This window comes from Aspergillus piperis, assembly GCF_003184755.1.
Source record: "Aspergillus piperis CBS 112811 unplaced genomic scaffold BO85scaffold_18, whole genome shotgun sequence".
Lineage (NCBI taxonomy): Eukaryota > Fungi > Ascomycota > Eurotiomycetes > Eurotiales > Aspergillaceae > Aspergillus > Aspergillus piperis.
The window spans coordinates 370,231-398,067 of NW_020291608.1; the positions used below are offsets into that span (position 1 = coordinate 370,231).

Below are 27,837 nucleotides of genomic sequence, written 5' to 3' on the forward strand. Positions count from 1 at the left end.
TGTCTGGTTGATGTCACAGACATTTGATAGGATGAGAGTTGCAGTGCGAACTGACTGCACAGCCCGTTTATCTACAGGGGGAGGAGAGGGAAACCATCGACATGGTGGTTGTGTCTTTGTCTGCCCGGCGGCCCAAGCGGCAGCCAGCAGGCCACGTGATCAGACTGAGTTCAGCTGCATGGAGAGTCTGGATGGCATCGCAAGCTAGTACTGGTGAAAGTGTCAGGCGCGTCGGTCACCTCGCTCTTCTACATATTGTGGAAGGCTACATCAACTTGCAGGTTCTATGGGTATTATATTCTATCACGGATATGAACCAATTCCGTCGGCCCGGATCGTGCCTCGGATGAGCAACATAAGGCTGGCACGCAGCATGTCACACATCTAAGCCACGCTGGGGTTATCACAACAAGGATAATGCTACCAAGTACCAGTCCATCCTTCCAGACATCCCTAAAGGTCTAGAGCGCCGTAAGTCAAGAGGCAGTGCCAGTTCTGGGTGCCTAGCTTGTCCGACGGCATCAACCCTGATCCTACGCCTCCTCACTGTCATCGAGGAGGTCAACGCTGTCGCGCACGCCAAGCGGCGGTGGTGCAACCGTGATGGTAAACAGCGAGTCGGTTTCCGTGGGCAGTGTCAGCCTCTTGGCCTGGGCGGTCGTGCGGAGCGTGCCCAGGATGGTCCGGCTCGACTCCCATCGTCGCGAAAATGCCTTGGCCGCGATACTGAGGGTGATAAATGCCTCACGGTTGTTGGGCTCCTCCAAGTCATCCAGCAACGTGAACAAAGCCTCGGTGATACACTGGATGTTGCTGACGGGCATGCGGTCGAGTCCCCAGCAAGAACGGTGGATCCGCATCAGGTGGGCGATATTACGCGCCGACGAGAAGCACATCTCACGGGCGCGCACAGGCGAAATGGTCGTAACGGGCAGTGTGGAATATTCTTTCAACGGCTCGTAGATTCTCATGATTATCGCATGGTGATACATACTACTCCGGTTAGTGAGGGGTGCTGGCGGATTCACACTCTAGACGTACTGCAAAGAGAGGATATGGGGGGCCTCGAGTTTAGTCTTCAGACACGTGGGCCACCGGTCGGAGCAGAGACGAAGACGCTCATAAAGGTCTGCCACTTTACTTTCTGTCTCCGCCCGTGGGCGCGACGGCGCCTCGCGGTGGAAGAAGGTCGCTACATCGTGGGCAATCAAACTCAAGCCGCACAGCGCGCTGAACAGACAGACCGAATGCCCCTCCGTTCCTTCTGCATGATCCGGATACGGTCGCCATTCGTCCGAGTCGCCCTCATGGCTGACGAGGGGCAGACTGTGGCGCTGCGGCGGCTTGATCAAGGGGCGGCTCTTGTCGGCCAAGGCGTGACTCCTGTTCACGGGTTAGTTGCACGATTCGCCTGGAGGGTTGCGCAGAAGCTTACGTGGCCACGTTGAACAGTCCCCAAACGGTCCCGTTAATAACTCGAACCATGCGGAGCGTATCTTCATCGGCATCAGACGCCAGAACGGAATTCTTCTGCGAAAGTTCCTGGATAGCATAGGCAAGTTGGCCGCGGTGAATCCACCCTTGGCGATCCCGCCCAGTCATCGAAGCACTACACAGTCAGTATCATAAGCACTCCAGAATGACACAAAACATACCATGCCCACAATACACCTAGTCCCTGGACGGTTGGAAGCGTAATCCGCCCCTCTTCCTTGTCCAGTAAACGCTTGGCCTCCTCGTAGAAGCGGGCTCCTTTCGAAGCCGCATCTCCCGGTCTCGCATATGCCTCTGGATAATCAGAGTATGCCTGGGACGGTTAGATGAGCCACGCTAGTATATAGAGACATCACGTACGCAAGCTTCCGCTAGGATAATGTTGACCAAGAACGGGGAGCAAAATCGAGCCGACAGCGATCCTGCCTGCATGTCCCGCACAAACAATTCCTTATCGATCCAGTTTCGAAACGGATGCGACCAGGTGAGCCAGAGCGAGATGAGATGGGAAACGAAATCATTATCGGAGACAACGGTCGTCCAAGGTCGAGCGGGGACCTGAAAGCGAGGAATGTCGGATAACCGTTTGGCGTCGAGAATCCGACGCATGGACCGCGACTCAGACGGCTGGAGTTGCTTCACCTCCTGGCATACTTCGACTAGTTCCGGAGTTTGGGCGAGGTCCAAGCGAGGCAGCTGGTGGTTGATATAGTAGCGGATCTCGTCCAACGAGGCGTCACTGCGGATGAGGTTGATCAAGGGCACGGCGCGACGATTGCCACTCTCGCGGAGAACGCTGACGAGCCGGACAAGGAGGTCCTCCTGGTCGGCAAGCTGATCGATTTTGCGTTTGAGGGCGCCCCGACGACGCTTATCGGCACTCCGGTCGAGAGTACATTCGACTTTGCTCTTGACGCAGTTGGCACAGGGCACGGAACCTGTGCACTGGGGACATCAGTATTGGGGTGGCAATGGATGCGCAAATCATGGGGCCATGTGCCAAAAATTACCTTGAGCTTTCGAGTCTTGCAGGCCGCACAGGCGGTGCCTACATTTTTCCTGCGTTGTTGGGCATCGAGAGCGGCGTTGGCACCCGGCGGGGCGGGTGCCAAAGGGCGCGACTTAGTATCGGCCATGGTGCTCACCCATGGTGGAGGGATGGGGCGAGTTGGGAGGGGAGGACGAACAAGGGGAGATAAAAGAGAAGGGAATGGCCCAAGGGAGGGAGAGAGAGCGAAAGAAGAGGGGGAGGAGAGAGGCGAGAAGAGGAGAGGAGAGGGGGAGAAGGACTAAGAGAAGAGGAGGCAGACGAAGGGGCGAAGAGAAGCTAGGAGATGATGAAGCATGGGAACCATGATTGAACTTGGAAGGAGGAACAAGTAGCCGTAGCCCTGTACTTGGTTCCAATGACTTGCTTGCTACTAGTTAGTAACCACTACTACTTAAGTTAGTAGTTAGATAGTTACCATACCAAGCTGGGTCATTGGGGATTGCTGGGCTGGAACTTTTTGGGAGAGGAAAAAAAAAAAGGGCAGGGAAGAAAAGATAAACTGTGAGTGGTTGGAAGTCACTTCCAGCTCCAGTGGTGGTGGAAGTATCAAGGCTAATTGGTTGCCGGGTATGCACCGACCTTTCCCCGCCCGGAATTACCGTATCAAGACACTGATTGGCGCAGTTCACCAGGTACCTTCCATGGCTTGACTGGTATTCCAATGGTAATTTCCACCAGTACACACACACACACTCTCTCTCCTCGACTTACTTAGGTACTGTCCCACTGACTACTAACAGTAACTAGATACGTACTACTAGTCCACCACCACTTGCTTTCTACTCACTTACTACTAGCACTGAGCTAGTCCCTTTGATCCACTCTTTTCCCCCATCATCTACCATCTGCCATCTGCCATCTCTCTTCTGCTCCTTTCCCCCTCCACTCATCTCCCCTACATTCTTTTCCCAAGCGTCGCCATTCCCGCTCACCATCCGCACGGTGGCTTGAGTGCCTCCCGGAGGCGAGAACCATTCCAACTCCATTCTAGCTCAGACTGCTTCTTGCCAACCCTGTGCGACCGGAATTCAATTCCTTCGGTAAGCCGTCCAATATCCTGGTCTATTATAGCTTCCTCTTACTAACTCATTTGTTCGACATGGTTCCCAGACCGTCAGTCGGTCAGTCAGTCCAATTCCCAGCTTCCAATTGCCAGTTCCCCACCCCAACCCCCTCCCGGCCACGTTGTCCCATCGGCCTGCGACAAACAACAATCATCCCCTGGGCGCCTAGTATCATTGGTGTTGGTGTCCTACAATCCCCTCCTCGACCCTCCTCGAACGTCATCCGGTCACGCGCGGCAATTGATTCCGGTATATATTACAGCTAAGTTGCGATGAAATCGAATCATGATTAATTACACTTTACATATCCTTGCTCCCCGCCGCCACGTCCTGCTTTTCCGGTCGATCCTGTGACTCAACCGATCCCCCATCCATCACGCTGCGATCCCTTTCGTCCTCCCGCCAAAAGTCCTTCTTTCCCCGAACGGCGCGGCGCAGCCACGGCGGGAAGAACCCCCCAGGAATTCTCCACGACCAGGGCTCCTTTTCGTCCTTATTGGGGGGCACGATGCGTCCCCGAGTCACTTTCTCGATCGCCCAGATGATACCGTTCAGTGTGATGTAGCTCAAGATACCCGCGATTAACCCGTACGCGATACTGTACGTGAACGGCATGATGGCAATGGTCAGGAAGGCAGGCACCGCGTCGCCAAGGTAGCGCCAGTTGATTTCCGCCGCCGCCTTGACCATCAACGCTCCCACGATCACCAAGGTGCAGCCAGTGGCCCAGGGGGGAATGGAGGCGAAGATGGGGGCGAAAAATACAGCAATGAAGAAGCAGATGCCCGTCATGCAGGAGGTGAGCCCGGTCTTACCGCCTTCGGAGATTCCGGCGCCGCTTTCGACGAATGCTGTGACAGGAGACGTGCCAAAGAGGGATCCGATTGAGACGGAAATGGCGTCCACCATCTGACTAGTCAGTCAAGTTCGGGCAACCCACGGGGAAAGTCACTTACGTAGGCCAGAGCACTGCCTTCGAAATCCTGCGTGCGAGGATCGACTGTCCCGGCAAATCGCGCCATGGAATACAGCGTACCAGTGGTGTCGAGGATATCCACATACTGCATGGGTTAGCTGCCGTTTTAAGCGAGTGACATGATGCAACCAACCAGGAAGGTAATGAAGGCCAGCCCAAACTGCGATCCGTGTCCCGTGATATCCCAGTCCTGTGCAACCAATGTGTGCTTGATCGGATGGAAGGTTACGACTTGTTTGAAGAAGTCAAACATGCTATTACCCAGTTCGGTGTGCGGGAAGTACGTCACAGGGGTCGGTCGCGGCCACGAGATGATAGACACCAGCAGGATTCCGATAATGACGGCGCCTTTCACCCGATACAGCATCAGCAGAGCTGTCAGGACTCCGCCGCAGAATATCCCGATCCACATGGTCGGATTGCGCATCTTTGCATCCGACGGACAGAGGCCGGTCGTCGCATCGCGAAGACTATCCACGCAGCCCGCCAGTTCAATAGGCGAGTCCGTGGCGCCTGTTACCAACCCAATTCCCGCACTGTAGGTAAGCCCAATCAACGTAAGATACAGCCCAATGCCCGTGCCGGTTGCCAGCTTGATCGACGCGGGCAGCGCGCGGGCCAACCACTGGCGGATTCCCAGTAGCGTCAATGCCAGAAAGACCCATCCTTCGACAAACACGGCCGTCAGAGCCACTCTGTAGGGAATCATGCCAAAGCCGTGGTGTCCGACCACAGTATAGGCGAAGTATGCATTGAGCCCCATGCCTGGTGCCAGCGCCACGGGCAAGTTCGAGAAGACACCCATAAAAAAGGTGGAGAGGGCAGCAATGGCGGCGGTCGCCGTGACAATATCGCGCTTGACCTCCTGCACGCACAGCAAATATTCGGTGTTGGTGTCGCATTGGTCGGCATAGCTTTCGGGTGGGCAGACGCAGGTTCCGCCCGTGTCGGAGGTGATGGTGGCATTCACACTAATGATGTAGGCCATGGCGAAAAACGTCGCTAAGCCGGCGCGCATCTCGGTAAAGAAAAAGCTGCCTTTCCGTTCATTAGGCTGCGCAGGATTAGTTCAGCGTGTCGCGTGCTCAGCAAGCAAACCTACATGACCCGAGTTTTCCAGACGAAACCACCACCCGACAGGGCTACGAGCCACTGCCAGGTTGACGCGGTGTACCCAGTCAAGATAGCGCATGGTGCTGCTGCTGCTGCTACTACTACTACTACTCTTTCGTAGTATGCAAGATGGGTTGACAGCAAGGAAGAAAAAAGGGTCCCCGCGGGAACCCCGGGTTTTATCTGTCAGGGACTTGAGTATGACTGGCAGATAAACCGCAACGGAAAAAATTTACATTAGCGAGCGATAAGCAGCAGGCGTCCGTCATAAATTGACTCAAGAAATTCCAATCCTTCGCTAGGATTTCTGAACGCGGACAGCTTGGCAGCTTGGCAGAACCAGTACCGAGAGTCATTCCGTGGATGGTGCCCTTGGCAGCACCAGCACGAGGCAATCACCAGCGAGCACACAGAGGCCCCAGCGGATTCCCACGACTCACAGCGTCCAGTCGCCAAATGCTTATCAGTCAGAACCAGATGCCTCCCTTGGCACCCTTGGCTTTATTTGTCATCACCACTGACTTATCTACAGCTATCTAAGATTGATATGATGGTGAGTGTCTATCTAACGGACTGTGTTCAGACCCTGACTAGGCCGACTTCTCCTGGAACACCGCTGCCGCTGGGGCAAATTTGCTCCTCCGTCGTAGGGCGGGCCCAAACATGATGAACCCCACGGGGATAGGGATCATAATCGCCGCCAGACACCCCAGCAATGTGCCCGCCCACTGCACCCCCAGGTTGACAAACATCTGTCGCGCAAAGAGAGGGAAGCATGCCCCGACTGCAGACCGCAAGATGGTGTTGGCAGCAAAAACAGATGCGGCGCTGTTCGGTCAGGTGCGTCCAACGAATTGCATCATGATTAAGGCACTTACAATTGCAGATAAGAGTCGATTAGATAGTTGAAACACTGCAAAAAGATGCAGTAGATGCCGAACCCTGTGAACAGCCCGGACGCCGTTGGGGCCATCCAATGGATCGACCGCGTCCATCCGGTCCAGCCATACCTAATCGCATTAGCCAGATATTCGCCCGACAGACAGGCACCTTACCAAAAGAGTCCAATGGTGAAAGAGATGCCCCCGACAATGGCCGGAGGCAACCGCCACTCGGGGATGGGAATATCGTTATTCGCCCTCAACTTCTTGGTATACGAGCCCTGACTCGACAAGACAAACACTCCTCCCAGAATCTCCCCGATGATCAGCCCAATAAACGGTAAGCTGCCCACCCCAAGATTTATGCCATGAATATCCTGAAACACCACCGGATACGCCGCCAGCAAGGCATACATGAGGCCATAAATGAACGACATGTACAGCGTAACCAGAAACACAATCGGCTCCGTAAGCAGCATCCGAAACGGCCTACTAAAGTTCACCGTAATCAGCTCCCGAAAATCAATCTCCACCTCATCCTGCTTCGCATGAATCCCCCAATTCCTCGTCTGCCGCCTCACTGTCGCCGCCTTCGCCATCAACAACGCTGGCGCATACGTCTCCCTATAAAACAACAACAGCAGCGCCGACCCCAAAAACCCCATAATTGCGGCAATATACATTGTCCACCTCCACCCCAGATAACTCATGACAATGAAACCTCCCGTAAACGGCGACGCAAACGGCCCCACAAACACCGCCATCGCAAACATCGCGATCGCAATTCCCCGCGTCCGATTATTGTAAATATCCGAAAACGCGGCCGGCACAATTGACAACGGACTCGCTGCGAACAAACCCGCAAAGAACCGGGTCAGCATAATCGTCTGCACATCCTTTGCTGTAGCCGTTGCCACCGTAAAGATACTATACCCAAACACCCCAGCAGTAATGGGCCACCGCCGCCCAGACAGCTCCGACGCAGGCGCCCAGAACGTCGGTCCGGCCGCGAACCCAAGTACATACAGCGTCACGCCGAGCGTCGCGACCTCAGTACTAATCCCGTAGTGCATACTAATCGCCCCAACGGTCGAAGAGAAAATCGCACTAGCGAAAGACGCAGTAAACGTCACGTAGGCTAGGATGCCTGAAAGGAGAATCCTACATCATTCACCACCAATACCCCCATTAGCCCTTCTTCCTCACACAGACACACATACACCCAACCATGCGAATATACATAGAAAAATACATACTTCGTCCCAATGGGCCAATTATGCGGATGCATCGGATCCTCCTCACCCGTAAATTCAACCACGTAGCGATCCGGATCCGGTAGTAACGGGGGAAACTCTTTTCCCCCGCCCATAGGTAACCATTCATCCCGGGGTGTCTGCGGCGCCTTTGACCCGACGGTGGATTCGTGCGTTAGACGGAGTGTCTCGATGCGCGAGACTTCGATGTTAGTTTGTGGCCGGCTTAGGGTTTGGGTGCGGCTCGCGTGGGCGGTTGGGATGGTGGATAGGGAGGAGGCGCTGGAGGGGGAGGGGGATGGGGATGGAGAGGGCATTTTGAGGTGGTAGATGAGGGAGGTGGAGGGCTTCGTCCAGAGATGGCATTGTAGCTGGTGGAGGGGTGTATTTATTGTTTTGGTGGTGTTGAGTGATGGTGTCATGGGGAGTGCGATCCATGGTTGGATAGGTAGGGTTCGGTGGGCGGCGGATAGATTGTTAATAGGGTAGCTGGGTTGCTTGGATGATGTAAATAAAGGAACGTATAGGGTAGAGAGGGTTTGAGTTTGGGGGTGGACTGATGAGGTGAGATGCTCCGGGGTTCTTTGTCCTGTTTTAGAGGAGATGTGTAGTTGGTATGGGGTTGTGGTATGTGAGGTTATGTTGGGGTTCCGAGGGAATATGCAGATGTAGTCATGTTTCTGTTCCTATACTATAGCTTCGTTTTGTTTTTAAGAGGAGTGGTAAGCTTTCTGCTAGTATTAACTAAGCTATTCATTTAATCGTATAGCCGGGGCATTGTATTTGTGTTGGGAAGAACGTTTGGAGTCGGAATCTGGCATTGATTTTGAGCCCATGTATCCAGGATTGAAATTATGATTGAATCACCGTGTAGTACAGAGATTAACTGCCCCGTGGACAGTCGGATCAATCTGTTACACTACCATGTGAAGCCCCGGATCTGGTTCCCGATGACAGCCTCGGTAGACGCAGATCTACGATCGGCTGCTCGCAACGGCTGCCCTTTCGGTCTGCGATCTACATGTCGTACAAAAAATAATAACAGTATCACAAACGCATATAAGGACGATTAGATCCTACTCTCTTTTTAGCAAATACATCAACAGCCACGCACCATGTCTGCCAAACTGATCCTTCCCGCCCTCAGTCTCTTCACCCTCTATGCCATTTGGTACTACGCCGACGCCAATGGGCTCCTCGAACTAGCAAGACGAAGCATCGAGCGCAAAACACTCCCAGGCAGCGATGTACCTTTACGAACCGTCTACACCGGTCTCCCTCGATTAGACCACCTGCTCACCACCTTGACTACCTTTTTCTGGCCTACCACCGATGGAAGCCACCCCGCCTTGACTCTCCATACGCTAGGGTTCGCAGGGACGTTCGGTTCCGCCTGGATCCTGATAACCCTAGAATCATGGCGACAAGGAAATGCCTGGACACTGGCAGCATAGTGAGTCCACCACCATGTACCCATGTGTATCAAGCTAACCTCACCACCATTCCCTTGATATTCGGCCTCTCCGCCCAAACCCTAACCTTCGCCTTCGCCGCACCTCTCTACTGCGCCCTGCAACTCACCACATCCATAACCTCCACCTCTCCCACAGCAACGAACATCCACATCCCCAAGACCATCCTCACCACCCTCCCCCTAGTTTTCACCGTCTCCTACATCATCCCCAGCGCCCTCATGGTCCTCCCCATCTCCTCAACCATAACAACCGACCTAAAACAACTCTTCATCGCCCTCTGGCAACCCTTCCCAGCATACATCTCCATCCTCCTCACCCTCTCCCACGCCCTCTTCTCCCCATTCACATCCACCCCCAAGCCCACCCAGAAGAATCACAACCTCTCCTCCCTCCGCTTCATCTATGCCTTTGCCTTCTTCAACACCCTAATCCCCCACCTCGTCACCCTCACCGTCTCGCTATCTACTATCCTCGCACCTGCTATCCTTTCCCCTGAATACAGGACCCCCCTACACCCCAGTATTGTCTTCGGGATCCCCACGCCCTGGACATCGCCTGTTATACAGGTGGCTAGTGTTGGAGACGGGGTGCATGCGTTCCTGAGGTGGGATTACTTGATTGGGTCGGCGGGAATGGTGGTTTGGGCGTGGAGGTTGTACGGTAATGCAGTGAGAATGGATAAAGGTGGTGCAATCGGGTGGTGCGAGTGGGTGTCGTTGGTGGTGAGGGTCGGGTTGTTGGGGGTTGTTGCTGGGCCGGTGGGGGCAGCGGTGATGTTGGTTTGGGGGAGGGATGAGATGGTTTTTGGAAGGGGAGAGAAGGGGGTGGAAAAGGCGAGGTAGAGACAGACATATTGAGACATGTGTCGATCTATTAGTTGGTATTTGTTTGAGTACATAGCCATATGCGGTTGTTGTCTTGATATGGTCAGCTTGTGGGTTTGTCGCCATACTAGATCGGTGATAAGGGTGATTCAGGGTTAGGTTCTTGCAAGAGCCATACCAGTAAGACCCTATGCATGCGTGCAAATATAGAATCGGGATCTCATTGTAATAGTTCTAGTATACCAGTTGTATAAAGCATGTTGGACCGTGTAGGGGTAGATCATTGGTGAAATGGTCAAAAGAGTCGGATGGCTGCAGAGAACGCAGACAAGCGTTGGATATTTTTCACCTTCCAACCACAATGATTGGCATGGCTGCTTTCACTGCTCACTGGAATGTTCAATTCCTGACTCTGTCATTCCAAATGAATGTGTTGTAAACATGTAATGCACGTGCGCATAAGTGGATTATGGCAGCAATGCTAGACATTATACCCACAAGGGGGATAGTCTGCTACCCCGCTCCGATAGCAGCTTCCTCCCACCGCCTGCCATAAACAGATAGCCGCTTATCGATAAGCGCAGGTACCGCAGCGGGTAAGCGACGGCCAACACAACAAATCCAAACTAGTTTCCAACTAGTTCCGCTGCTTTGCTTTGCTTCTCCTCTTTTCGCTCGCCGACACTTGCCCATTCCTTTGGAGTCTTCACCACCTACCTATCATTACCTTCTCTCCCTCGTCTTGAGTGAATGTTAGTCGACCCATCTATCCTTGGCTTTCGGGATACGCAGCCACCCACCCATGGTGGTCTCCGCAACTCCCTCGACATCATTCCTTAGCGACAGTGTCCCATTCGAGAAAAAAGAAAACAGACAATCCTACTCCTTCACCATAAATTCATATTTCAATCGAAAAATATGCTTGGTGATGCCGAGATCCACGCTCTAGATAGCAATCTATCAAGCATTGTGCAACAGAACCAGCAACACCATGCCGATGTACAGAACCTCCTGGATAAGTTCCGCCAGCTCTTAGACAGCTACAACAACCTTAAGAGTGACTATGAGGAGGAGAAAGAGGCTAGAGAGAAGTACAAGCGGATGGCTAGGGGTCAGGTACGCAGAATGATCCGTCAGTATGTACATTGTCCTGCTCTGACGGTGACTTAGGAGCGGAATCCTTTCGTACTGGTCCTCGTTGATGGAGATGGCTATCTCGTAGGTACATCTGGATCCTTAGGAGAGATCATACTGATCAACTCCGCGCTAGTTCAAAGAGCATCTGCTAAAAGCCGGAGCCGATGGTGGCATTACGGCTGCCCGGATCCTTAACGATTCCATCCGCGAACTGCTCCATGATCGACTAGGCCATCAGGCTGACCAGTGCCGTGTGATGGTACGCATTTATGCAAACGTTCTTGGATTGTCAAAGTCATTGGCCCGCTCCGGGATTGTGGGACAGGAAGCCCGCTCTCTGTCGCCTTTTACGGCAAGCTTCACCCGGGCTGAGGATCTTTTTGATTTCGTGGATGCGGGAGATAAGAAAGAGGGAGCGGACTATAAGATTAGGGGTATGAATAGCTCTATATTTTGGAGGGGCTCGAGCTAACCTCAATAGAAATGTTCCGCTTATTTGCCGACAACAGCCAGTGCAGACACATCTTCTTCGCTGGTTGTCACGACTCCGGGTATTCTAATCTACTGACACCTTATCGTGGCCGGACTGATCGCATCACCCTCCTCAAAGCTGCCAACTTTCACAGCGAATATGAAAGATTAGGCCTCCCGGTGCGGGAGCTTCCCGCCCTCTTCATGTCTACACCTACTGGCGGAACTGGGAGTCCCTCCAACCATACGCCTTCGATGTCCACAACCTCTAGACCGATTTGCAAACATTTCCAAAAGGTGCGTAGAAATGCATTGCCATACTTTGCATTTCAACTAATGTTCTTCAGGGCATTTGCCGATACGGCAGCTCCTGCAACAAGGCCCACATACCGCAGGGTCAACAACTCTCTAGATCCGACAATACCCCCTCTCCTCCAGGAAGGGAATCTCCTACGAGTGCTCGCACTCAAGAGTTTTATGCCTCACAACTTGTCACCCACCTCGATCCTAAGTGGCAAGATTATATCCCGATAAACTTGGCCGGAGATCGCATTGACACCTACTGTCCGATCCCCGGTCACGACGCCTGGGAACTCTATACCCGTCGCGCCAAAATCCATAAGCCGTGCAATAATTTCCATCTTGGCGGCGAGTGCAGCAATATTGGCTGTGAATACGACCACGGCCGTCTTGATCCAAGCTCGCTGGACGTTATGAAATACATACTCCGTCAGCACCCATGTCAGACGGGCCCTTCATGCCGATCCACTAAGTGCTTCCTCGGCCATCTCTGCCAGAAGGACGGATGCCGAGGGCTCAAGCCGTGCCGCTTTAATCGTCACGCACACACACTTGATTTGCATATTGCAAAATACACGCCGTCCATCAAAAGGGACACTGGTCACTCGCGTGCTCCAAGCGCCGAGGGGGCATATCTCCCAGATACTCCCGAAGAGCCGCAGGGCCTCATTGTATTGTGAACGTCCAGTAGGACTATATTCAAGGCCAACACATACTATTATGTTCTCTTATATAAAGGCAGACAGACTTGTTGGCAGGGTAGGGCGCTTAACAATTGGTTATCAATCGTTAGAGAAGAAGATGAAATAGGAAGGAGCCACATCGGAAGGGAGGAAGGAAGCAAGCGAATGGTTTGGATTCTGAAAACACGTTACAGGTTAAGGCTATCACTTAATCAGGCGCAAATCGCGCAATAGCTACTGACGAGGATTACTAAATCTATATGAAAGTATTTCCGCCTCTCTCGTAACACACATCTCATCTAGGACATACCTGTGACCGGATAATTCCATTCAATGCTGGTGAGACCCATCTAAGTCTCGGTTTATTCCTCTCCAAGAGGCGAGTCGTTAGCAGATCGGTAGATAACGACAGCAACATGAGGGAACAACCGATGCCAGGATCGCAACTGCGATCCACCGAAGGTACCAAAAAGTGGTATATAAACCTCAATGACAGGTGCATCCACTGCCGTCCTCTCCACCATCAGTCACGACAACATCCTCCAACTGATCTATCTGTTCTCAATCACACAAAAATTACAGTAACTCAAAACCATATCAAAAAGATAAAAAAAAAAAAAAAAAAAAAAAAGAGAAAAATTTTTGAAAAGGTGTATCAAAAACGAGGTTCTGTTTTTTTTTTTAAAAACGAGGTTCTGTGCCTGGTCAAAATTTTTTTCATTTCCCTTGTCTGTGTGGTTCCGCAGGGCTTTCTCGCAAGGGGCGAGGATTCCATCTTCTATCTGAATCTGTTTCCTCAGAAAAACGAGATATTATAATCCATCATCATTGAAGAACGCCACATTGCTTTCATCATCGCTCCGGCACGGTTGCGTCGAGACGTTTACTTGCGGCGGAAAGAGCAGCCCTCAGTGAGACGGGCCTTACCACCGGTGGGCTGGCAGAGGACGGTCGAGCAACCAGCGCAGACGACGACGGTCTGGGCGTGGGAGAAGACGGTGGTGATGGTGAAGCAGCCGGGGCACTTGACGTCCATGAAGAAGGAACGGGGAGCAGGCACAAGGGTCTGTTTGTCGAAGGAGTAACCGATATCAGCCAACCCATTCCATCCATCCCTTATCGATCACTTTTTCTTTCCCGATATGGAATTGTTCATACCTTGAGCTTGTGCTTGCGGGCCTCGGCCTGAGGCGCGGGGTTGAGGAGGTCGACCGCGAGAACCTATTCCCAAGGGATATCCGTCAGTTCAACATTCTTTCTTTCCTTTCGATAAAAATTTCGAGATGCCTGCGGCGACGGGATGGTGGCGACGACGGGGTGCACAGATGGCTAGCGGCGATGGCCATTTCTATGTAAACATGCAGGGAGATATGCTGGACATGTTGTGGGATGGCATCGTAGGGGTAGAACGTACCATCTTGACGAGACAAAAAGTCGATCAGCGAAGGGAGTTGAATGAAGCGCTGATGGAGATGGCCTGCTTGAGGGTGAAAGCGAAAAGGTGGTCTCGTGGAGATGGCGAGCGCTGAAGGGAATTCTCGACGGCGTCACCCACGGCGGCCCGTTTGGGGGCGCATAGGGTTGCAGCCCTCTCGCTAATACTGCCCGAACAAGCACTTTTGCCACCGCCCGGCGGTGGCCCCTGTGGCTGATGCCTTCTCCACCAATCACGGGCCGCTTATATCAGCCGCCAGATGCTGCTAGATGCTCCAAGGTCCTTCGATGGAGCTCCCTTTCTTACTTTGTACTACTATCTATTTACTTGTTACTCGGACGGGCAGAAGAGATTACGGTGGTTGACGCATTGTCGCCACTCGGCAACTGCTGATCTCATACAAATACATTTCTATCGCTAATCCAATACGCTGCTTAGATACGGCCATGACATACGTTTCCGGTCCGGTGACATGTGCCTGCCATTCAGACACCGGACGACTTGCGACTCGAATTCAATGCTCCTGATAGCGCAAGGCCAGGATGCACGAACGGCTGCGCCGTCCAATTAATCTACCGTCTACCGTCTTATGCGATTCGACGTTCTCCACATGGACTCCATTCTTTTGTACCCTCACCGCCATCATTCGCATCCTCATTAGTTCGACTTCTTCGCCTCTCCATTGGCGTTCACCACTTCCACGTGAGGGTGCTTGATCGTCAAGCACCAAATGTCAATATAGTCGCATATCGTCGTGATGATGTCGTGCTGTTTGCAATTAGCGTCTCGCCCTCGAATGATCATGCGTGACACTTACCACGAAGCTGCCGTAAACGCCGATCGACAGACCCAGGCACACCCAAACGAAAGCGATCTGCCTCACTCCGTCACCCAGCAGACTCGGCCAGTAACCAAAGACCGCACCAGCGCTGTCGAGCACTGCCAAAGCAAGAGGGATCAGGAGCATGTTGAAGTAAGGGAAGCTGGCCTTGACCAGGTGCGCGCAGATCATCTTGCCCACGGCGTACGCATTGATCATGCCGACGTACAGGCAGAACGGGACCATGTAGTTCTCCAGGATGGTGGGTTGCAGGTAAAGATAAGCCGGCACAAGAGTCCACACCGCGACCAGGGGGAGTAGGCCATATAGGGGCTTGATCGGATCCTGACCACGCTCGCGGCGCACCTGCATGACATGCACGATGCTAGAGGCGGTGGCGAAGAACAGGAGGACTCCGCCGTAGACGAGATACCACTGCGTAAAGGCCATGTCGTAGATGTGCTCAGGGATGAAGGCCAACTTGGGAACTCCAACGGTCTCCAGCATGGAGCGATGCCAGAAGCTGCCACCGCCCATGTAGGCCGTGAAGCCAAACACAACGCAGAGAGTGAGGACACCTTCGACGGGGCCCGAGATGATTCCCAGAGTCAACACCTGGGTGTAGTATTCATCCCAGGTCTGGACATAAAAGGTCATAGTCGCTGCATCTTATCAGCATCGCCCAGTACTCATAAACTTGTCCACCACCTACATCCGAAAAGGGTCAACACAGTTGCCCAAGATTGGCCGAGGTTCATAGCCGCCGCGAAGATCAAAACTCCCAAGGCCGTGTTGCATGCATCGACACCTGCAGGCGAAGCTTAATTCCCGGTCCATCTTTTGAACATGGTCAGGCCGTCCCATAACTTACTGTGATCAAACAGCTCACCCAGAGGACCGCTCTGCTTGGTTCTCCGCCTGCAAGATCAGATTTAGCATGCAGTCTACCAGCGGACAAGAGAATCACATCAAAAATGGGGCGCGAGGGGCAGTTCGTACGCTTGGATGCCGTCTACGCCGTCAAACGTCTGGTAAAGGAACAACCCGATGGCGCAACTGGCATAGACCCAGGGCGGGCAGTCCTGGTCTAGGGTCGGGTTGTACCAGAGAATGGTGATGAAGTTGACTACCACAAAGAAAAACCCAGTCAGGGTAATCTACCAGTCCTCAGTTATTGGTCTTTGTCGCAGCAGGGCCAGTCCAGGGCTAAGATGACTTACGGCATTAGGACTAAGACCGGGGAGGGAAACAAGGCTGTTAGCCAGACGAGAATAAAACAAAACTAGAGGACGAAACAAGCCAGTATCGTCACTTACGCCATGCTCATAGGGAAGAACTTGATCACAAAGTTATTATAGAACGGCTTGAGGACATAGCGGCTAACAAGCGAAAGATCGACTCCTGCATAACGGTATTCCCGCAGCTTGGGTAGTTGATGCTGGCGAATGTACACCATGTTGCCTGTTGGTCAGAAGGACCTGAGCTACAGCGAGCAATAGGGCCTGTAAATCTAGATGGTCAAGATGCTCGGAAGTATAGGGTCTCTTGAGTCTTTGACGCGATGAAAGTCAAATCGGAAGCGGGCTGCAGTTGACGCCAGAATTGCAGATGCCGCGCGGTAAAGAAGGAAACAAGGGCCGGAGAAGGCGAACCAGGGCCAGGGGAGCGGAGAAAGGGTTGCTCAAAGATTAAAGATGAAGTTTATAAAAGAACACGGTCGAAGTAGAAGAGCAGAAGTAAAAGAAGAAGAAAAAAGAAAAGAAGAGGATAAAGTAGCGCGAGTGGGGAGAATAAGAAAGAAAAAGCGACGCGGCGAGGAAGAAAGAAGTGGGTGCAGCTTGTTGATGCTGGCCTTGAATTTTCTAGTAACTTTTTTTCTGCCGGCGGAAAAGTCAAGGCAAAGACGGGAGGGCGGACGCGGGGAGCCAAAAAGGCCAGTGAGGAAGCCGTATCGAGGCGGTCCCTCTTCTCTTCAACAGCCAAGAACGTTCAACGACTTTAGTCGCTGCGAAGAATCCCACCGCACAGCATCGAAGGACCAGGTGGATTCCCGCGGAATACCCACGTGCCGTGCTGCTTTTCATTTGCTGGTTTACCTCGGACGGAGGAGACAAGACCGCACCCACGTCTCCTCATTTCCAACAACCAGTCCTGCTACGGAAGCCCGTCTGTGATCGTCGTGGGACAGGTGGGGGGCGCCAGCACACCAGTAACCAGTCTGCTGAGTCGCGCGAGGACCCGAGGCAGCTGCCCATGACGGAAATGAATTTAGTCGTTGACAAAGCGGAGTCGCGCAGGATACGCTAGAACAGTCAAGCGGGGCCATGGATCAACTTTGTTTGCAGCAGGTGGTCGTCTACTTTGTAGATACGTAGTCTGGAGATAGACAGGAGACGGGGATAACAGATACAACAAGATGTCAGTTTGAACATAGGTATGCTAATGCTAGATACGATACACAAAAGGCATCAAGGCCGGCTCGTGAGAGGAACAATGAGCAGCGTGCCGAGTGTGTACACTACCCCAGACGGCTCGAGGGCCTCATAGTTCGGCATTCGCTGCAACAGTAGACAGGGCTGAGTCGCTCCATCCTTGATTGGTCTCCTGTTTATCCCCCATAACTCCTATTCCTTCTCTGCTTATGGCGCTCGGACCGTTGAGGAACACAAGTCATCGGGCTTGGCTCCGTATGCCTGGGTCCTGGAAACTCACCCCGTGATCAAGACCATGTGATGATTGTCGAGCTGAACCGGCTTAGCCAACAGGACTCCAGGGCATGGGAATCAGGATCCGACTCTGCATGGTCTGGATAAGTGGCACCGTCTTGTGGACCGTTTCCCCCCAGCCTTCGATGCCCCAGGACTGCTCACGGCGGACTTTGCGCTCTTCGAGGTTCGCGAACTGCCAGAGATGGTGCACAGTGTTCAGGTCCCCAATTTGAACAAACCATGCCCCAACACCCTCCATCACCTCCCGGCGGGCCTTGAGGCCACGACGCCAGTGTGTTTCCCACTCCAGAAGATTTCCGGGATGAAGAGTGTATGATCGGAGCTCAAAGAGGCCGCCCAGGCGCCGTGGAGGCGTCGTGGGCCAGAAAGAGAATTCCTGCATCAGCGACGTCTTCTTGCTCTTGATCAAGCCCTTCAACTGCCGGTCAAATTCGGGGAATTCGGGGTGACAGGAGATGTTGTGGAGGGAAGCATGGTAACCTTCATATCGCTGATATTCCCAGATGTGAACTGCAAGAACCGTTAGCATCAGTGGTAACAGAAGCGTTCTCAGCGCAACTGGAAAGGCTGGATGGGCTTGTCAAGTCAAGTACCAAAGGTGTCATTATCTCCAACCTGCGTGCGCCAGCTACCAACCAGATTCACCCGGTTTTCAGGATCGGCAGCCATGCGAGGGTACCACTGGCCGACGAGGTTCACATAGTCGTCAACTTTGTCAGGCTTCACATCGTGAAAGACGATGGAGTGTACGTATTTTCCACGGGCGAGAACTTGCGAGAATGACCGTTCGATATCTTTGTCCAGCTGCTGGCCTTCCTTTGTTCCGTAGATGAGCGACGACAGGGGGCCGCGCTTCGGAGACTGACTGGCTTCCTGCAGCTGCTCGTCTCCTATAATACGGTGGGTAGAAAGTGAGCCCAAAGCCTTATTATCAAGAACTTCAGCGGCATCAAAAACGGGATGTTTGTTACTGCTCGCATTGCTCTCACCTGGAGCAGTGGGAGCGGTAGCGTACTCACGAAGGCGGTCACGGGATGCAGGGGATGGGGCAGAGGTAGAACCAGAAGCATCGACAGACTGACTCTCTTGCTGTTCTCTCTTCTTGCGAGCAACCTCTAGGTTCTCGCGAAACTCCTTCTGACGTGCGTTGAACTCAGCAGCCGAGTCGGGGGTGATGTCACGGATAGAGGGGGCGCGGGAGGCAGTGGCAGTGGAACTGAAGGGGCGAACCAGCGAAGACGCCGGCCGCAACAAGCGTGGGGCGAGCATGATTCCGTAGGGAGCTGATAGCTATACAGAAACGGATGCTGAAGCAAGGGATACAGTGGGGAATCTCTTCACAAAATAGAGGCAGGATAGGGTAGTCGGGCAAGAAACGAAGGGGGACAGGTGAAGTGAAAGATGGATGGACGTGTGTCGGGTTGACAGCAATGCAGAAGAGGAGCCCAACGACAGCGATTAGACTGCGAAAGGCGACACAAGAGAAGAGGGGTTTTACCGACAGGAGAGGGGAAGTAGATGAGTAGATGTAGAAAGAGTAACTGAGACAGCAGGTAAGGGCAGGGATGGGAGAGGTAGGTAGACACGCGATGCGTTACAACGACCTGACCGACGGCTGAAGGGAAGGCGCACTGCAGCAGGAGTCCACGGAACCAGTCAGGTCGCAAGCTTTAGAGTCCAGGATCAGCAAAGAGGAAGGTCGAATTGTCGGGCGGAGAAGTAATAATCCCCAATAACGGTTGTCGGTTATAAGCCACGGGTATGTAGGATATTAGGTGACAATCGAATAGAGCCAATGGAGGGAGAGTGTGGAGAGTGAATGGGGGAGGGAAGAGGAGAGGAAAAGAGAGAGAGAGGAAGGAAAGGAAGGTAGTTGAGTGGTTAAGGTACTTCCGGACGGCACAAGTGGGAAACTGGGGAAAAAGGCGTCACTTGCTCATTAAACTGGAAAAGTGCGGGGAAACAAGCCTGTGAAGAGACAAGACTTGTCTGATCTATTCTGCTAAATAACGTAACTGGGCTGTGCTTTCCTCTCTCTGTTCTCGGCTACTGCCAATGTAACTTGAGCTGGGGCCTGCCTTATATAAGGGCTGATCACCAATCCCAGCCCTAGTGTACTAATCCCATTGTGCTGATACAGCTCTTGTTTTCTTCTGCGGATGATGTGTAGTCCCCGAGATAGACATTCCTCATGATTTGTCCATTCCATTTGTCTAGGCCGATCTTCGTTGCCTGGCCCTGCATCTCCGAGACCATGACGAAAGCGGTCTTGCTTCCTTTCCTCCGCGTTCACGGCTACGGACATGATAACGGGAAATGAGGTTATCTTCATTAAGATCTTCAACCCGATTGGTAACGGCTCATCAATTGCCTCTAACTCACCGGGGTTTTCGGTAGAGAGTTGAAAAATACTGGCAGCATCCATCACCGCCTCAAGCGTGGCTCCCAGCACCGATGACGTCGTGAGACCAGAGCTGTCTCTTATGTAATCAGAAGCAAGCCGCGCAGTGATCCGGGCCCGGATGGCTAGTACTAAACGAGACTAGTCTGGTAGTCCCCAATCCGGTAGCTCATCTGGTTGCTAGTCACACCCCTCCAGCTGAGCTGGCCCGCCACTGCCACTGCCACTCACTGTGTACTGTCCTACCTGAGAGCTCGTTGACTCGACAGAGTCCAAGCGCACTTGCTACATTTGACATCCAGCACCTCTTAACCTACCTAGGCTCTGAAAATATTTTCTCCGTGTCCTACACTATGGCGGATTCTATGAACCCTCCCCTCTCGTACGAGGCCTCAGCCACAACTACTCATCCGCATGTCGGGACTACCCTCCCAACGGAGGTGATTTCATGTCTGAAGAATTCTCGATTCGTGAGTACTGCAATCTCTATACCTTTATTTACCGTCATTGTGATTGGAAACTGATATTGTACGCTGCCAGCTTCACCTTGCAACATGTGATGGCTTGACCCCGCACATCTCGCTCATGTCCTACACCTACCTCCCCTCGACTCCCTATGACCCGTATCCGACGATTATCATGACCACCAACCCTTCCTCTCGCAAAACCAACCATCTGCTCACCAACCCTCGCGTGTCCCTTTTGGTCCATGACTGGGTTTCGCACCGTCCGCCTACCCGGGCTCCCAACCCCGATGGTCGCGAAGGGTCTCCCCCGCCTGCAGCCACACGGTCCTCTTTGGCGAGCCTGTTGTTGAACCTGAACACAAGCGCCCTTTCCAGTATCTCCACAACTATCGCCGGTACCGCGCGCTTCTTGGAACCTGGGTCTGAAGAGGAGGCCTGGTGCAAGAAGCAGCATCTGGAGAACAACACCTTCGAGGAAGAGCTGGGCACTTTCGGGCAACAGTTGCAGCAGCAACCCGGTCAAAGACGGCCCAGTATCTCAATTGACAGCGATGTCCGCGTCGTGACGGTTCAGGTGCGCGAGGGCCGCATTGCAGACTGGAAGGGTGGCGTGAGGGATTGGCAGTTGGTATCGGAGGGTGAGGGCACGCAGGGAACGATGGTTAATGGCGTTGCGCCCGAGTAATGCGCTTTGAAATCTATGCTATTTTGTATATCAAACTTCATGAGTGAACAATCAAATCTGGGAAATTGCAAGCAAGCAAGCAAGCAAGCAGATATGCGAGTGTTGCAGACTACCTAGGTCCACTCAGTCATCGGAAGTTTCAGCGCTCTCGGTTCCTGAAGATCTCTGCAGACACGATCTCGCAATCATGTTCCTGGACCAATATGGAAGTATCCACTGCAGTACATAGAAAATTGAATGCTACAAGCAAACTCAATCTCAAATTAAGCTCCGGATGTGAGAAAGAAGAGCACGAAATCGAGATCGGAATTGCGTTCCTCATCACATGACACTACAATCCGGGGAGGTGACGTCCAATCTTATCAAACCGCAAGCTCAATAAATTCCACACCAACTACTACTGTAGTACCTATTCAATAACTTCGCCCAATTTCACCACTCCCTACCGTATCTAGACACACCTTCCCCAGAATACAATGCAAATACACCACCAATCCTAACCACCCGCCAATCCCAATTCCAATTCCTATCATCCCAACTCCACCACCCAAAAGGAAACCACCAGACCCCGGCAAAATGCGCCTCGCCCACCTCCACCTCCCAAATATAACCCCCTTCAGCCGGGTCGCCAACATCCAACAAACACTCACAAGCCGACTCCTCTCACACAAAAAGCACCTCACGCCGAACCCCCCGGACCCAACCATAATAACCTTCAGCCCGAATCCCGTATACACGACCGGCCGGCGCGACCTCCCTCCCTCCAACACCATCAACAATACCACCACTCTCTCCCTCCCACCCAGCCTCGAACCAATCCGCCAGATCCTAACCTCCCCACAACCCAACACCACTTATGACCCTACCTCTCGGGTAGCAGAATACCACCCCACCCTGCGCGGCGGACAAACAACCTACCACGGGCCGGGCCAACTAGTCGCATACACGATTCTGGATCTACGACGGTTGGGGCTCACGCCGCGGTGTCATATACGGTTGTTGGAGAATAGTGTGATTGATGTGTTGAGGGAGTATGGGGTGAGGGGGATGGTGACGGAGGATCCGGGGGTTTGGGTGCATGGACGGAAACAACAGGGAGGGTCTGAGGGAGGGAAAGGTGAACTGCCGAAGAAGATTACGGCGGTGGGGGTGCATCTTAGGAGACATATTAGTAGTTATGGGATTGGGTTGAATGTGACGGAGGAGCCGATGTGGTGGTTTCGGCAGATTGTGGCGTGTGGGTTGGAGGGGAGGGAGACGACGAGTTTACAAGGGCTTGGAGTGGAGGGGGTGACGGTTGAGGAGGTGGCTGGGAGGTTTGTGGGGAAGTTTGTTGGGAGGGTGAATGGGGATTTTGCTTGTGGGGAGGGGGCGACGGGGGAGGGGATTGAGGAGGTGTATAGGGTGAGTGAGGAGGATTTGTTGAGGGAGGGAACGGAGTGAGCGTGGTTATGGTCTTTGTGTGCATGCTGGGGGAAAGGGTGCGGTTGAGAGAAGGAGTTGGAAGGAGTCTATTGAGTACGCGAGATACGGCGTGTTCATTATCAATGGTACATTTGCATAGTCTATACCAATGGTCGCAGTGATCGACCAGAGCGAGTGATGGAATATAGATAAGCAGCCATAGGTGTGTCCCGACTGGCGCGCTTTTCTGGAAGGTATCCCCAGAGCAAACATTAGGTATACAGGATTACAACAAGGGGTCCAACAAGTATATATAGAGAAGAGAACAGAGCAAGGCATGACAGGCTGAAAACGCCCAGGATATGATAGCTCGATGCCAGTGATGGGAAAACCAGGGCATTCCCCGGTTGGAATGGCCACAGCAAATGATCCAGCTCAATGGCTGAAGAGCAAGCAGGTAGAAGGGTATAAGAACAGAGCAATGCAATAGTCGACAAGTCATGAAGGATGGCCAGCGGCATGTCTAGAGAATGACACACCGTTCGCCGGATCCGTTAGAGCCCTGAGTTCTGACTTCCAGGGCGACCTTTGCAGCTTCGTAGAATGTTTCCATGATACCACGATTTTGCACGGCGGAGCACTCTGTCAAGAAGTCAGGTTCCATCACGCGAATGATATCACGGGGTGAGAGTCGCCCTTACCCAGGTATTTCACAGCACCAATTTCCTTGGCTTTCGCCAGTCCTTCTTCGTAGGTGATCGCGTTCGGGTTGTCGTTGAGGAACTCATCCTTTCTCAGATCACACTTGAGGGCAGTAAGCACCAATTTGACGCCGGCGCAATTCTCCGAGATCTCTTCAATCCATTTGCTCGCCACGTTCTCAAACGAATCGCGACTGTCAACCTAGTAGGAGTCAACCTCTTATCCAATCCTCGAGGAGCGGGAATCCTCACGCTGAAACAAAGCATAATCACGTGTGTGTCCTCGTATGATAGCGCGCGCAGTCGGTCAAATTCTTCCTGGCCGGCCGTATCCCATAGCGACAATTCCATGTGTACATTGTCCACGAAGATATCTTAGATGAATGTGAGCATGCCAGCCTGGGTTTATGTAGGGAGGAGGAAGTACCATGCACGTAATTTTCTGGAAAGCACAACGGTCAGTAAGATGATCATCATAAGCCAAGGAAGAGCATGCGCACCGAATACAGTAGGCTCACTATGTAAGTGGGAAGGATTAATATCGCAACAGGAAATCAGCGTTCAGAAAGGTCATCCTCACTAGACCGTAGGAAAGTATCTACCAGAAAGTTAGCGGTCTCGACCACAAAGGAAAAAGAAGGGGTGCCCACCCTCTGGTGAAGACATTCAGAGCGGAGGTCTTGCCGCAAGCGCCGTCCCCTCTTATCTGGAATCAGTAATCTGCCCATCAAATGTAACTGCCAAGGCTTGGTGAAACTGACAATAGCACCATCTTACGTCGAACGACCTTTTGACGACCACAGAGACTCATTGTAACGATAGTTGGGAGTGGTGGATGTGTCGAGATGCGCGAAAAGAAGGGTCCAAGTAGATAAGGGAGGGAAGGGGCTAGATGGGGAGGGGATCAACCGAAGAGCAGAATGGCGAACAGAATGAGGGGATAGTGAAGAGGAATAAAGTGTGCGGAGTAAGGGCTAATAGGTACGAATAGCGTTTCACGAGGCACTGATCTGGCTAGAAGAAAAAAAAGTGGTTGCGAACACGAAGATAAGTCGTGGGCCGCCGTGCAGCGAGGCCGGTCGATGTCATCGGCTCCGTCCTGCAACGGGCGATCCGCAAATGAGAGACGATCGTCATCTGCCAAGTGCCTGAGCCGCTCTGGAAGTCGGGAAGCGCTGAGTTCGCTTCGCCACGCCTCGCAAAAATTCACCCGCAAAGATGGCTAGTTCTGACGGTGGGTAGAGGGTGCCCTCCACAGTAAAGTGGCAGTGTCTGTTGAAACCATGGAGGGTGTTGCTTATACTAGCCAACTCAATAGTAGAGTGAGTGAGCGTACTCTTCCTGCCTAAGGCGGTGCGGTTAGTTGTAGATGTCGGGTTCAATTTAGCACGCAGATTCAGGCTGTGACAGGCGCAAATCGCTCAGATTGACTTTATATTTAGAATCATTGCATGCAAGTCTAGCTTGAATCGGTCCCACTAAATGTGTCAGAGTCCATTTTTCTGTCACTGAGCCACTAATAGGCAGTAATATTAGTTAAGATAGTCTGGGTGATCTTGTCATTGAACGTGAATTGAACTTATATATAGTACAGTAAGCATAGTACTACTAGTAAGCCCTCTATCCGACGGCAATCATTGCGGAGGCTGAGCTATTGGGCCTTTCAGTGTAAGATAACTCAAGTAGATGTCTAGGACATATGAAACAGCCATTCAAATTAACTGACAGGCAATTCCCGGGAGTAAACAAGCCTCAAGTCCAGTGTAGGTTGTTGCTATAGTAGAATGTAGTCTCGGTCGGGCCCGGCGAGGAAGCTACAAAGGCGGGGAACCTCGAACTTTGGCCCCAGGCTCCGATAGGCGCGGAAGCTCTCCATTCCTCACTCACCTCCATCTCCTTCCATCTCTTATCTCCATCGGTCTTCTAGCACGCAGTCGATCCTCTTTTGTCGCTCAGTTTTTGATTCTTTTTGATACCCCAAAACGCAGCGAGGTTTAATCCGTTCATAATGTCTGACGATGATGATTTCATGCAAGATTCGGGTGACGAGGAGTAAGCCTATTTTGTCCCTTCAGCCCGCCGGTGGTCGCGGCCGCTAATCAGCTGAACTATCGCAGGTACGACTTCGAGTACGAGGATGCAGACGATGACGAATCGGGAGACGTCGGTATCGAGAACAAATACTATAATGCCAAACAGATGAAGATAGACAACCCGGAGGAGGCCATCGATGAATTTCTGGGTGTTCCGGATCTAGAACAAGACAAGGGCGACTGGTAAGAGGCTGTGATCGTCAGTGATGGTTCAGACAAGGTGCTGACGGTAGTCCAGGGGGTTCAAAGGACTGAAGCAGGCTATCAAGTTGGAATTCAAACTTGGGAGATATAGCGATGTAAGGCGTCACTGCGCCCTTGGCTCACGATGATAAGATACTGACTCTCCAGGCCGTTGAACACTACAGAGAGCTTCTCACTTACGTCAAGTCGGCCGTCACTCGTAATTACTCCGAAAAGTCCATCAACAACATGCTAGATTATATCGAGAAGGGATCGGACGATGACACAGCTTACCAGTGCATGGAGGAATTCTATTCTCTGACTTTGCGCTCATTCCAAAATACCAACAACGAGCGACTATGGTTGAAGACAAACATCAAGTTGGCGCGTCTTTGGCTGGAACGGAAAGAGTACGGCCAGCTAAGCAAGAAGGTGCGGGAGCTGCACCGGGCATGCCAGCGGGAAGATGGAACCGACGATCCCAGCAAAGGGACATATCTTCTCGAACTATACGCCCTAGAGATACAGATGTATGCCGAGACGAAGAACAACAAGCGACTAAAAGCACTCTACCAGCGTGCCCTTCGAGTCCGGTCGGCGGTGCCGCACCCCAAGATCATGGGTATCATCCGAGAATGCGGAGGAAAGATGCACATGAGTGAGGAGAATTGGGAGGAAGCGCAGAGCGACTTCTTCGAGTCATTCCGAAACTACGATGAGGCGGGCTCAATACAGCGAATCCAGGTGCTCAAGTATCTCGTGTTGACCACGATGCTGATGAAATCGGATATCAACCCATTTTATTCCCAAGAGACCAAGCCGTACAAGAACGACCCCCGCATATCCGCTATGACCGATCTAGTCGATGCATTCCAACGCGACGACATCCACACATACGAAGCTATCCTTAGCAAAAACCCGGACGTACTGGCCGATCCCTTCATCGCCGAGAATATCGACGAGGTCAGCCGAAATATGCGGACGAAGGCTGTTCTCAAATTGATCGCACCGTACACACGATTCACCCTCAAGTTCATCTCGAAGCACATCCGGGTTTCGGTACCCGAGGTACAAGACATCCTGAGCTTCCTGATCCTGGACAAGAAGCTCAATGCCAAGATCGATCAGGAAAACGGGATTGTGGAGGTTGAAAGCGCTAGCGACGTGGACCGGCTGCGGGCACTCCAGGAGTGGAACGGATCATTGCGGTCTCTCTGGCAAGCGACCTTGAACGACGGGGATGGATTCAGGGAAGATCCTGCACAGCTGCACGGTATGAGAGGAGGAGGGCCCATGTTCCAACCCGGGTTTGGAGATGAACCGCCTGCAGGATTACGCGCTGGTGGTCGCCGACTGCGGGGTGGACACCGAGGCAGAGGCGGCGGCGGAGGGTCTGGAACGAAGCTGGGCCTGGGAGGCGTCTAGGGAGGGCAATGCATTGTCCCATCCATTCATCCAACAAAACCATTTCTGCGTCATAGCCCATACACTTTAGAGAAACACACACAGGGTTACGAAGTAAGGATAGGAATGAAATCATGACACACAACATCCATCCATCCATCAATCAATCAATCACCACACCCTACAGACCAAACCAAAACAATGATATCATAGAAATACCAATGCGCACGGCATCTAGATAGCCTATCCGTAAGCCACCAAGACACTAAAATCACCAAAAGGGCCGGGGGGTGGGCAGCGGACCATGGAACATGGAACTCTTTCCCATTCCTCCAACTAAACTACAGCAAGTAAAGTAGGAAGTCAAAGCCCCTAAGCCACACACAAATCCCTTTTCGTTTTCCCCAGGCACATCCACAACAGTAAGAGGTACTTTGTCACTCACTCTCCCACTCTCACTCTGACACTCACTCGCTCACACACAGACTCACACAGACTGATACACAGATAATATTCTAATCCATGCGTGCTATCCCAGCAGATGTCAATTCAAGTAAAGTAAGTAACACCCGGGGAAAGAAAAAATCAGCCTGACCAGATCACACACAGACATTAAGTGATACCACATCCACATCCTAGACAATAATAAATCAAGTTTAAAACCCCTGTTATCCCGAGGCCGCCACAACCCAACCCACTCACCCCTCTCCTCCTGAATCGGTTGTCGTGACAGGTCATGTTCAGGTTCAACACACATCCCCGGTTCTTTGGGTTTTGGTTGGTTTCTTTGCAA

The 27,837-nt window shown here is 52.5% G+C and overlaps 12 protein-coding genes across 12 annotated transcripts; 5 read left to right on the plus strand and 7 right to left on the minus strand.

The window, feature by feature from the left end:
- Positions 1 to 267: 267 nt before the first annotated feature.
- BO85DRAFT_403373 (putative C6 transcription factor) lies at positions 268 to 2,981 on the minus strand. Its single transcript, XM_025657224.1, is given in 6 exon segments — positions 268 to 1,029; positions 1,042 to 1,383; positions 1,436 to 1,609; positions 1,656 to 1,807; positions 1,855 to 2,439; positions 2,505 to 2,981. The coding sequence occupies 6 exon segments, from the start codon at positions 2,628 to 2,630 to the stop codon at positions 534 to 536; spliced, it is 1,875 nt and encodes a 624-aa protein (XP_025512629.1). The 5' UTR covers positions 2,631 to 2,981; the 3' UTR covers positions 268 to 533.
- Positions 2,982 to 3,745: 764 nt separating this feature from the next.
- On the minus strand, positions 3,746 to 5,858 carry BO85DRAFT_480196 (NCS2 family permease). Its single transcript, XM_025662993.1, has 4 exons — positions 5,688 to 5,858; positions 4,719 to 5,639; positions 4,566 to 4,670; positions 3,746 to 4,518 (listed from the first exon to the last, which is right to left on the minus strand). Exons 1-4 carry the CDS (start codon positions 5,775 to 5,777, stop codon positions 3,910 to 3,912), a joined length of 1,725 nt encoding a protein of 574 aa, XP_025512630.1. The 5' UTR covers positions 5,778 to 5,858; the 3' UTR covers positions 3,746 to 3,909.
- A 339-nt stretch (positions 5,859 to 6,197) lies between these two features.
- BO85DRAFT_426999 (MFS transporter) lies at positions 6,198 to 8,149 on the minus strand (the record flags this gene model as incomplete). The annotated part of the gene is made up of 4 exons (XM_025658142.1): positions 6,198 to 6,526; positions 6,577 to 6,708; positions 6,754 to 7,740; positions 7,836 to 8,149. The coding sequence occupies 4 exons, from the start codon at positions 8,147 to 8,149 to the stop codon at positions 6,289 to 6,291; spliced, it is 1,671 nt and encodes a 556-aa protein (XP_025512631.1). The 3' UTR covers positions 6,198 to 6,288.
- A 798-nt stretch (positions 8,150 to 8,947) lies between these two features.
- Positions 8,948 to 10,094, plus strand: BO85DRAFT_480198 (uncharacterized protein; the record flags this gene model as incomplete). Its single annotated transcript, XM_025662994.1, has 2 exons — positions 8,948 to 9,285; positions 9,336 to 10,094. Coding segments are annotated over 2 exons (1,095 nt in total), but the record flags the coding sequence as incomplete, so codon positions are not given.
- Positions 10,095 to 10,785: 691 nt separating this feature from the next.
- On the plus strand, positions 10,786 to 13,032 carry BO85DRAFT_452127 (C-x8-C-x5-C-x3-H type zinc finger protein). Its single transcript, XM_025660751.1, has 5 exons — positions 10,786 to 11,247; positions 11,302 to 11,349; positions 11,402 to 11,702; positions 11,750 to 12,036; positions 12,087 to 13,032. Exons 1-5 carry the CDS (start codon positions 11,050 to 11,052, stop codon positions 12,717 to 12,719), a joined length of 1,467 nt encoding a protein of 488 aa, XP_025512633.1. The 5' UTR covers positions 10,786 to 11,049; the 3' UTR covers positions 12,720 to 13,032.
- Positions 13,033 to 13,334: 302 nt separating this feature from the next.
- On the minus strand, positions 13,335 to 14,223 carry BO85DRAFT_452128 (40S ribosomal protein eS27). Its single transcript, XM_025660752.1, has 4 exons — positions 14,137 to 14,223; positions 13,881 to 13,943; positions 13,406 to 13,788; positions 13,335 to 13,354 (listed from the first exon to the last, which is right to left on the minus strand). Exons 1-3 carry the CDS (start codon positions 14,137 to 14,139, stop codon positions 13,606 to 13,608), a joined length of 249 nt encoding a protein of 82 aa, XP_025512634.1. The 5' UTR covers positions 14,140 to 14,223; the 3' UTR covers positions 13,335 to 13,354; positions 13,406 to 13,605.
- Positions 14,224 to 14,509: 286 nt separating this feature from the next.
- Positions 14,510 to 16,855, minus strand: BO85DRAFT_452129 (aminoalcoholphosphotransferase). Its single transcript, XM_025660753.1, has 7 exons — positions 16,294 to 16,855; positions 16,198 to 16,207; positions 15,977 to 16,134; positions 15,849 to 15,895; positions 15,690 to 15,785; positions 14,975 to 15,639; positions 14,510 to 14,925 (listed from the first exon to the last, which is right to left on the minus strand). The coding sequence occupies exons 1-7, from the start codon at positions 16,431 to 16,433 to the stop codon at positions 14,815 to 14,817; spliced, it is 1,227 nt and encodes a 408-aa protein (XP_025512635.1). The 5' UTR covers positions 16,434 to 16,855; the 3' UTR covers positions 14,510 to 14,814.
- An 876-nt stretch (positions 16,856 to 17,731) lies between these two features.
- BO85DRAFT_461906 (NIPSNAP family protein) lies at positions 17,732 to 18,975 on the minus strand (the record flags this gene model as incomplete). The annotated part of the gene is made up of 2 exons (XM_025661815.1): positions 17,732 to 18,216; positions 18,300 to 18,975. 2 exons carry the CDS (start codon positions 18,973 to 18,975, stop codon positions 17,732 to 17,734), a joined length of 1,161 nt encoding a protein of 386 aa, XP_025512636.1.
- A 1,485-nt stretch (positions 18,976 to 20,460) lies between these two features.
- On the plus strand, positions 20,461 to 21,466 carry BO85DRAFT_403393 (pyridoxamine 5'-phosphate oxidase family protein; the record flags this gene model as incomplete). Its single annotated transcript, XM_025657225.1, has 2 exons — positions 20,461 to 20,577; positions 20,648 to 21,466. 2 exons carry the CDS (start codon positions 20,461 to 20,463, stop codon positions 21,257 to 21,259), a joined length of 729 nt encoding a protein of 242 aa, XP_025512637.1. The 3' UTR covers positions 21,260 to 21,466.
- A 199-nt stretch (positions 21,467 to 21,665) lies between these two features.
- On the plus strand, positions 21,666 to 23,130 carry BO85DRAFT_403396 (lipoyl(octanoyl) transferase LIP2). The gene has a single exon (XM_025657226.1). The coding sequence runs from the start codon at positions 21,836 to 21,838 to the stop codon at positions 22,700 to 22,702; it is 867 nt and encodes a 288-aa protein (XP_025512638.1). The 5' UTR covers positions 21,666 to 21,835; the 3' UTR covers positions 22,703 to 23,130.
- rho3 (Rho family GTPase RHO3) lies at positions 22,797 to 24,004 on the minus strand. Its single transcript, XM_025660754.1, has 5 exons — positions 23,865 to 24,004; positions 23,792 to 23,806; positions 23,617 to 23,738; positions 23,365 to 23,566; positions 22,797 to 23,305 (listed from the first exon to the last, which is right to left on the minus strand). Exons 3-5 carry the CDS (start codon positions 23,713 to 23,715, stop codon positions 23,187 to 23,189), a joined length of 420 nt encoding a protein of 139 aa, XP_025512639.1. The 5' UTR covers positions 23,716 to 23,738; positions 23,792 to 23,806; positions 23,865 to 24,004; the 3' UTR covers positions 22,797 to 23,186.
- Positions 24,005 to 25,171: 1,167 nt separating this feature from the next.
- On the plus strand, positions 25,172 to 27,238 carry BO85DRAFT_452137 (putative COP9 signalosome subunit 2 (CsnB)). The gene is made up of 4 exons (XM_025660755.1): positions 25,172 to 25,416; positions 25,482 to 25,640; positions 25,696 to 25,756; positions 25,809 to 27,238. The coding sequence occupies exons 1-4, from the start codon at positions 25,373 to 25,375 to the stop codon at positions 27,063 to 27,065; spliced, it is 1,521 nt and encodes a 506-aa protein (XP_025512640.1). The 5' UTR covers positions 25,172 to 25,372; the 3' UTR covers positions 27,066 to 27,238.
- Positions 27,239 to 27,837: the final 599 nt, after the last annotated feature.